The 9,302-nt window shown below is 54.2% G+C and overlaps 2 protein-coding genes across 2 annotated transcripts, besides 1 other annotated feature; both read left to right on the forward strand.

Annotated features, from left to right (window-relative positions):
- Nucleotides 1-1,193: 1,193 nt before the first annotated feature.
- Nucleotides 1,194-4,094, forward strand: LPMP_342270 (ubiquitin hydrolase, putative; the record flags this gene model as incomplete). Its single annotated transcript, XM_010704351.1, has 1 exon — nucleotides 1,194-4,094. The coding sequence occupies one exon, from the start codon at nucleotides 1,194-1,196 to the stop codon at nucleotides 4,092-4,094; it is 2,901 nt and encodes a 966-aa protein (XP_010702653.1).
- A 1,252-nt stretch (nucleotides 4,095-5,346) lies between these two features.
- Nucleotides 5,347-5,839: a repeat region.
- Nucleotides 5,840-7,619: 1,780 nt separating this feature from the next.
- LPMP_342280 (phosphoinositide-binding protein, putative) lies at nucleotides 7,620-8,876 on the forward strand (the record flags this gene model as incomplete). The annotated part of the gene is made up of 1 exon (XM_010704352.1): nucleotides 7,620-8,876. The coding sequence occupies one exon, from the start codon at nucleotides 7,620-7,622 to the stop codon at nucleotides 8,874-8,876; it is 1,257 nt and encodes a 418-aa protein (XP_010702654.1).
- Nucleotides 8,877-9,302: the final 426 nt, after the last annotated feature.

Here is a 9,302-nt window from a genome sequence, read left to right on the forward strand (position 1 = left end):
CGACGCAGGACCCAGCGCGAAGCACCGACTGCAACGGGAGAGAGGTGCCGCTCACTCCATGGAGTGGTACCTCACCTCAGCACTGGTTTGTTTTCGTTCTCTTGACCGCAACAGTGAGAGAGGCATCGATGCCCAGGTGATCAGTGGAGTGGTCAATCGTTCTTTCCCCAGCTGTCGCTCCACTTCATTTTTCACATGCCCACATCCTCGTGCACACTCACTGTAACTCTCTTCCGCTTCGCCTCCCGCTTTCTCCTTTTCCTCTTTATCATTGACATTGCCCATTCTTGGAGAACACGTGTTCAACACATCGTAACGACCCACGTAAGCGTACGGAATTATTCGAGGGTACTGCTTCTTGCGTTCTCTGTAAACCCAAAGACATCCGCATACCTACGGCAGCGGCAGCAATCGCACAAGTCCGTCCAAGAAGCGGAGACAAAGAAGAGACGAAGCGAACGCATTGTTCCCTAAAGCGTGGCTGATACGCAAAGAACGTGACGTGTTTACAACTTGCGTTTTTTTGCCTGCGTATGCGCATTGCGTACATTTTCCTTTTTTTTGCCTTGATGCTATTTCCTTTCTCTTCCTTCCCCGCCTTGGTTCTCTTTCCATTCAATGCAAAGAGGGACTTGTGTGCACATATGTGATTTTGTGTGCTTTGCCATCAAGTTCGTTTCAGCTGCTTCTTATTTTTCGCTTAAAAACTTTCCTTCCTCCGTTTTACACTGCCTCCTCTGCATTGACGTCTTCTCTCTTCCTCTTTTTTTTGGGTGTGCCAAGGACACGAGCTCAAACGGTGGTTACCCCCCCCCCCCCCCCGTGTGTCCTTCTTTGACTTTGTGCCTGTGTGCGTGGGTGCATCGCCGTGCGATCGCTCCTCCAGTAGCGAGGAGCAGGACGAGGCAGAAGAGTGTGCGAGGACAGTTGTGTCGACGCCCTTTTGGACCCCTCGTTGGCCAGCTCGTACCTGTGTTGTCCTCCCCCATCTCCCCTGTACTTCTAGCTAGTGTGTGACCCGTCTTGCCTTTGCTCGTTGTGTAAAAGCCCGGGAGGGAGGAGAAGTGAAAAGAGAGGCCCTTCATCTGCTGAAATCTTCGTGGTGTTGATTGACGGTGATCCCTGCAAAGGAAAAACACAAACCCCAGAGACACAAATATATGAGTATTCAAACAAACAAGCAGCGGGGTACCATGTCGTACGATCCTAAACAGCGTTTTTCTCATGACTCAAGAGGACGGCCGTCCTCCGGCTTCACTGCCGCTGACAGGCAGCTACGCTCGCAATCTCAGAAGTTGTCCCATTCTCCGCAGACGAGCCTCATCTCTAACACACCCAGCAACCCTGCATTACATAGTCCACGGCAACAGAGCGTCGTTGTAACGGAGCAAACGACTCTCCTGCGCTCCAGGACATCCATTGTGTCCTCGTCTGCGCAGGACGCGTCCGTGCGAAAACATGGCAGCGGTGCTACAGGTGGCACTGCAGCGGAGCCCAGTGCTTTGGTTTTGAGGACGCAACGCGTTAAAGGGGTGTCCGCAAGAAAGATGGACGGTAGCCTCACGCCCAGCGCAAAGCCTCAGTACAGCTTTGGCTGCGACTCTCCGAGGGATTCTCCCCGTGATGTGGACGGGCCCACCATTCTCTCATCGCAAAGAACACCAACAGCAAGCATCAAGGGCCACGGGCTGTCGAGTGTCGTCAGCACCGACTCGCCGTCTGTGGCACGGGGAGGCAATCAGCAAGCCGATGTTATTGGGCGCACGGATAGTGGATCGACTAAAGGAGCACTGCTAGGGGCCTCGACGACTGGTTCTCGTGACGCACCGTCAGTTATGGCGAACGAGTGGCCCAGTGTGCTCAACACGTCTGTTCATCGGTCTCTGCGTAGGTCCATGCTAGGGGCTGAGAAGGGCTCTACCAGATTCGGCTCCGCAGCTGCAGTAGCGTTATCCAGTAGCCAAGCTGGCAGTGCTGGAATCGAAAATATTGCCACTAAACGGGGCAGCGACGGAGGCGGTGGTAGCTCCCTTCGCACATACCCATCGAACACTGCAACAAAGAACACGGCGATGCCACCTTCAGCTGCGCATCTTAGCAACGCTCCTAACGGCAAATACTCCTCTAGCACTTCTGCCGAACTGCCGGTTTCCTCTCCAGGCCTCTCACAGCAGCCGAGCGCCACCTCCAGGACCACAGTGGTGGGCAGCTCTACTGACTCACCCAATATGATCGCCTCGCCTCGACCATCTCCTCATTCCCAGACCACACGTACAGGATTTGCCGCCGATGCACCCCCCGCTGTAAGTGCGGCACAGGGTGCGCAAGGGGTGAGTGGTAGAGATACAGCAAAATCGCTGTTGGTGACGCCGTCGTCGAGTCTTTCCAATACGTTAACACAACCACATCAACTCCTCCCTCTTTCGGACCCCTCCCCTTCCCCGGGGTCACAGACGGCAATGACGACCAGGGCCAATAAGAATAAGGCGGAGAATGCCGAGACTTCATCTGACGCCGCCTCTTCTTCTTGCGCATCGCGCCCCAAGCCACGCCCGCTGTCACTGCAACAGTTGAAGCCTTCAGTGATGACTGATGCATCGTCGTCGTCGGCGCTAAAGAGTTGCGATGCGCCTGCCAGTACGGAGGAAGTGCTGCCTCTCTCCGTCAACCAACGGCACTCCGCGCCGATTCCGCTGCGCAATTTTGGTGCAACGTGCTATCTGAACTCAATCGTGCAGTGCCTGCTGTGTACGCCTGGCCTCCTGCGCGCGTTGATCAGTGACCGTGAACGCATCGTGCACGAGTGGGAGGTGGAGCGTCTCTCCACGACGAAGCGAGCATCGAGCGAGGCCCATCGGCGCAGCTGTGCTGAGCGAAACGTCCCGGCGACCTCTTCGCTAGTTGATTTGTACACCGCACACCCTGCGCCCCCCATCCCGGTATCGCAGCTGCTTCTCAACCTGAAGGAAGCTTGTGCGAGTTCCAACGATGAGTTTTCGTCTAATGGACAGAAGGATGCGCATGAGTTCCTCCTCACATTGTTGGGGGTGATCCACAAGGAGGTGTGCCACAGCAAGCCCGACGTCTGCGAAGTATTCAGGGAGGTGGAGGATGAGACGAAGTGGGAGGCCTATGCGCGATTGGTGCGCCGACTGCAGCAGGAGAACAACTCCACCATATACAGGTTTTTCGGCGGCATCACCGGCTGCACCATACAATGTGCCAAGTGCCATCTTGTCTCTTACCGCTTTGAGGCGCAGCTGGTCATCTCCTTGCCCATGACTTACCGTCTTCCTACCCTAGGCAGCAAAATAGTTATGAAGTGCACCAGTGGGAAGCGCGACGGCAAAACACAGGCGGAAGGCTCCATTGCAGTTGACGAGATGCTGCGAGAGATGTTTTTTAGCGAGCGTGGCGAGCTCCTGAATGGCTCGATGCAGGTGACGTGCGACCGCTGCAAGAAGTTACGTGACAAAACAATCTGGTATTCAATAGAGCAGTGGCCGCCAATCCTGGTGCTGCATCTGAAGCGCTTCAACAACGCTGGTGTCAAGAATGAATCGGCGGTGGTGTTCCCCTACACGTTTTGCTCCATTGAAAACCTCGAGTATCAGTTGTACAGCGTCTGTTGTCACCGTGGCAGTGCTTCCTTCGGGCATTACACCTCGTACGCGTACGTGCAGGGGGAGGACGAGGCTGCCGAAACGGACAACAACACCGCCACTGCTGCCACGGTAGTCTCAGATTTGTTTCAGTCCCCGCTGGCAAGCATGAACAGCGAGCGATTGTTTAGCCCTCGAGAACGTCAGCCGACGGGATGTGTTGGTGGATTTTTCACCTCTGACAGCATCAGCAAAGAAAACGGCTCCGATAGCAAAGGGGCTAGTGAGACCCACAACCGCAATGGCAACAGAAAGGTCAACGGAAAAGATGAGCCCCTTCCGGAAGAGACGGAGTCGAAGACAGGCAAGTGGTATCTGTGCAATGACAAGCACATCACTGAGGTGACGGCTCCGGACGTGCTGTCGATGACGAAAGAGGCATACATTCTGTTCTATCGGCGTGTTGATGGCAGGCATGCGACGGTATCTTGACCGAGTACTTCTGCACGAGTAGAGTGCCGGTGAGTCGTAACCTGTGGCGTTTGCGCAGACCTACGTGTAACCGATGCTGCCATCGCTGCGGATTTTTATTTTAGAGAGAATTCTTTAAATGAGGGTAATGAACCCCGCTGACGCGCGGCTGCATCCGCTGCGAAGCTTGTTTCCTCATAAGCACGTGGGCTGCGCTGTGGCGACCAGGCCTGCCAGTCTGTGCATGAGAGAGGGGGGATGGGAAAAACCCAGCTCGCACTCCAGACTGTATAATGTGACACTTTTTTTTTGTATGAGTTTATTTCACTCTCACTCGTTTTTTCTCTGCATATCTGCATCGTTTCTCCCTGTGCTGCTGTTGGTCGTAGGCCAGGTGTTTGATGTGCCTCTCCCATCTCGACGACCCCCCATCCCCGACATGCACACATGGACCCCGCCTCTGATGACAATTGAAGAGGTCGAGTAGAATGCAAGCGCCGTCCTTTTCTCTCACCTTTCGCCTCCGTTATTGAGCGTGTCAGAGTATGCTTCAGTGTGCTTAATTTGAGTTTTGGTAATGGCGCCACGGTTTATTTTCTCAGCGCCATTCCATCGTTTTTTCCCTGTTGCTGCGTGTGCTGCAGTCGCTTAGTCTTGACTCCTGCGTGGGACCTGCAGGACCTTGTTTGTCAACAGTGGCGCGACCTGTTGCTGAAGCATTTGCTTCACCTTCCTGCCTCTAACGGCGGCTTCTTTCGCGTTGACTTTTCGCCGTGCTTTGTATCGTAAGCGGGGGGTTGATTATGCTCGCTTGCATCTTGAAACGGCGAGCCCGCAGCGCGACTAAGCTTTCCCTCTTGTAGTCCCACATATGCTTCTTCTTCTTCCTCTCTGCTATCTTGTGCTTGTTTTGTTGCGTCCCCCACTTACGTATTGGATTTACTTCGTGCTTTTACATCCCAGAGCTGGAAACGACTGAAGGCGTCTTTCTTTGGTGCTCGTTCTTGTCGCGCTCAGGGTGAGAAGGGGGTGGGGTGGGTAGGAATAGGCAACCGGTGCTCAGGAAGTCTTTCGCACGGTTTGACCCTGTAGTCTGGCTCTTTAAAGGTGGTGCGTGCGATGGGTCTTTTCCGTCTCCTGCTGTGAGCGGCATGATATCGGTCATTTTCCTACTTGCTTCTCTTCAAGTGTGACCTCTGCTGTAGTTCGTGTTTCACCATCTCGTTCTTCATGAAGTTCTCGGCTTTTTTCTTCTTCTGAGTGTTTCTTCTCTCTCTGATGAGGATGGTCACCTTAGCGTGGTATTCCGCATGGGTGTCTCATTCTGTGCGTAGCTAAACCAAGCAGCCTCCCTACCTCTGCCAATGCCGGGCCACTTCTGGTGGTGACAGTGCTAGGTGCCTATGACGTGGGGCGGTCGGAGTGGCCTGCAACAGTGCACACATTGAAACCGGACATGCGATGGCCAGAGTGCCAGTGTGACTCGAGCGTGTCTCACCTTGCCCTCACTGTCTACGTGTGTGTGTGTGTGTGGTGGGGGGAGCCTGTGCCGCGCTGAGGGGGATGCGCCAGGTGGCGACCAGTACAATGGGAGCGGCTGTGAGGCCACCTGCAAGGCTGGTGGTGGGTGAGGTTTGAGGCAGAGACTGTCCTCCGAAGGCTCAGTCAGCGTTATTACACTAGCGCGTGACTACGGCTGTTTCACACCACACGATGATGCTGGCGGCAGGGTCGGTAGAGCAGCTGAAGTCATGTGCTACGGCAGAACGGAGAGGTCGACGACAGTGCTTCCGCTATGATGTGTTGCTGCTGTTTCGTCTTGGTATGCCGTTCTTGCTGCTCGCCCTCTTCACCTCTCTTTTTTTTCCTTACATCACTTCGCCTTCTTTTGACGCTGAGTTTCTCGTGCAGCAAAACATCTGCAGGGGAGTGGAAGGAGGTGGTGGCTCTGGAGAGGAGGGGAGCCAGGCGGCAAAGTAAAGACACTGGCGAGCAGGCAACTTGTAATGAAGCAGGTTATCGTAATGATATGCACTGATGGCGGACGGTGTTGCTTTTATTCTAATTATTATTTGATATTGTTCAGGTCTGCATCCTTCTGGCGTGTGCGTGTGTTTGTTTGTTGCGCTTTGCTTACTCGTGCTGCATGTGGACGAATCTTGTGGCTCTTTGCCCTCCTCCCTGTGCTTGCTTTTGCTTTAAGGACGTTATATCCAATCTCGCTCCCCTCCCCCCTCCCCCTCCCTCCCTTTTTCTCTTTCCTTCCTTCTCTCCCCCTTTTTTCGTTCTCGCTGCACTTCTTTGCGCTCTTGGAAGACCGCCTCTGCGGACGCGTCTCTTTTTCTGTCTCCTCATGCAGGTCTGTTGCCTTTTGAGTCCGTGTTGTTGGTTGTCTTTGCGCAATGGTGTGCTTGGGTGTGTCTACGCTCTCAGTTATGGAAGCGTGTGGTGAGAGGATGGCCAACCTATTCGAAAAGAACAGCGTATATTTCTCTTGTCAACCAGCACTTTCACATGTGAATGTCCTGGCGAGCGGATGTGGGTGCATGGGGATGTGTGTGTGTGTGTGCGTGCGTGTGTGTGTGTTTGTGTGTTCGCGGTGCAACCCCACATGAGGAGCCAGTTGAGATGATTCCAACATTAACCAAAAATATATGTGCGTTGACACACGTGGCGCCGAGCTATTTTGGAGGGGGTGTCTCGTTTCTTACTGTCCTCCACTTCTGCCCTACTTTACGACCAACACGCGCGCCTAGATAGCTTTTTTTTTTTGTGTGTGGCATTCCTCTGCAACGCAAGAGGTTTGCATGTGAACTCTAAAGGGAAATTTCGAAGAGGCTTCACTCCACTGCCGCCGAAGCACTGATTAGGGGGTCACTCGCTTCGTATTTTTTTTTATTTGCCTACATGTCGATGGCCTTCATGTCGCTTGACCAACCTACTCGCTGAGGCGACTCTACGTGATATCTCTATGTGAATGAAGTCTTATTACCGTCTGCCAACCTCATCCTCCTCTCTCTCTCTCTTTTTGGTTGAGCTCATCTGTTTATTGTTTTCCACCCAGAGCGCTTCTTATAGACAAATCCCACATCTTCAGTTTCATCTCTGTGCTCGTGTCGCTACTTCGTCCTTGTTGTCACCGTTCTTTCTCGCTCGATCGCTGCGATCCTCGTTAAGCGCTCTTTTTTCTTATTGTTGTTCCTCTATACCCCAGCTCGGGTGGGCGTACCATCACTGGCACGCATCCGCGTTCTTCGGCTCATCAGCATTCAAGTGACGACATACAGGCTGACATCGCTAATTTCTTCGTGGGACGATCGCTCTCCCCCCTCCCCCTCCCTCCATCACGAAGACGGTGCGCTTTGGTACTTTGAGGCACTGAGGCAAAGAAGCAAGTCTTATTTTGTAACTCACTAGCAGTACCTCTCACACGGCCCCCTATCGCGACGGTCGCACTCCTCCCCCCCTTGCAGAGTTATCTTGGTGGCACATTTTTGCTGCTGCTGCTCTTCTTCGCAGTAGCGAGGCCACCACTGCCACGTCGAAATGGCCACCAGCAACTCCATTTCTGTAAAGGTGGACGTGCCATCTCAGGTGAAGGGCCATGGCGCGCTGGAGATGCCGTACTACATTTACCCCATCACAATGCGCTTGCCCGGCTTTATGAGCGATGCGCGGTTCAACCGGCGGTACACCGACTTTGAGACGCTGCGCGGCCAGCTGTGTGCGACGTATTGGTACTGCATTGTGCCACCGATTCCCGAGAAGGAGTCGATGCAGGATAAACTGGGGAAGTTGCCGCGCATGGTGGTGCCAGCGAAAGAGACGACCGCTTCGGAGGGCGATCTGCTCGAGTACCGTCGTATCAGTCTGCGGCGCTTCCTGCAACGACTCGCCTACCACCCCATTCTGGGCAAGTCGGACCTTCTGCAAAAGTTCACGAATGATAACGAGTGGCGCCAGTGCACTCGAGACCCGGTGAAGCCACCTCGTTTTATCGCGTCGTCGTCGCTAGAGGAGATCGCCAGGTCATGGGTACCGTCAGGTAGTGCATCTGGCGCTGGTGCTCAAGGTAGCGGTGGTGCCGCTGGGAGTGGTGGCAGTGTTAGCCAAACCGGCGCAGCGTATCAGTCGGCCTTGACGCAAGAGCCGGTGGATGAAGCGACGTGGAAGGCGACAGGCGAATACATTGGTGAGCTGGAGTCTAACCTCAAGAACATGCGCAACCTGCTTGAGGCACTGGTGGACCGCCACCGGCGTACCGCCTCCGCTGTGAGCAACTTTGCCGCCTCGTTTGGGTTGCTTGCGGAGGGCGAAGAGGATGCCGAGCTGCGCGGTGCCATTGAAGGGGTGCGTGACTGCGGTCGTAAGGTGGCAGACGTCTACAGCAGACACGCTGATAGTGAGTCGACGCGGCTTGTCAGCACACTGAGCTTTTATGTGGGTATGTGTGCCGCAGTGCGCGAGACTCTGAATCACATGCTCAGTGCCCGCCAGTATCTGCGCAGCTTGCATAAGAAGAGCCAGGAGCTGCAGGCGTCGGCGATGCGTGCGCAGTCGGCTAACCAGGTGCAGGTGCAGAGCGAGCTGCACTTTGTGAATGAGCAGCGGGCCCACCTTGAGGAGGACCTCATTGGCGCCGAGAAGACCTTTAGTGAGGAGTTCGCTCTCTTCCACGAAAACAAGCAATACGATGCAAAGGATATGCTGAAGAAGTTTGGCATGCTGGAGCTCAGTTTCTCCGAGTCAATGAAGCAGGAGTGGGACGCCCTGCGGCCAATGCTGGAGTCCCTTAGTACATAAAGGTGGCGCGAAAAGACGGGTCGGGGGACTCCCTCTATCCCTCTACTCGCTTTGGTTCTTCACACTTCTCCCGTCAACCTGGTCACTATGAAGGCACAGGAATCGATTCTTTTCTCTTCCTTGTGGCCCCTGTAGTGGCGTGAGGGGAAGGGGAATGATACCTCTTTCACGCTTTCCTCCTTTTTTTTTTTGCTTCACCCACGCAGGTCAAACGGCTTTTCGGTCACTGTTTGCTGTGATGCTTATGGTGGTAGTGCAGTGTACTACAGTTTGCGTGTGTTTCCCTCCCCGTTTCTCGCTTTCTCACGTTAACGTCTCCATTGATTATGTTTCGCTGGGAGTGATGGTGATGGTCTGGCCCTCCTTACCAGTGGCAGCGACATTCATCATTGGTTCCGCTGAGCTCCTCCCTCTTTGGGTGTATTG

The sequence above is a fragment of the Leishmania panamensis genome, assembly GCF_000755165.1.
Source record: "Leishmania panamensis strain MHOM/PA/94/PSC-1 chromosome 34 sequence".
Taxonomy (NCBI): Eukaryota; Euglenozoa; class Kinetoplastea; order Trypanosomatida; family Trypanosomatidae; genus Leishmania; species Leishmania panamensis.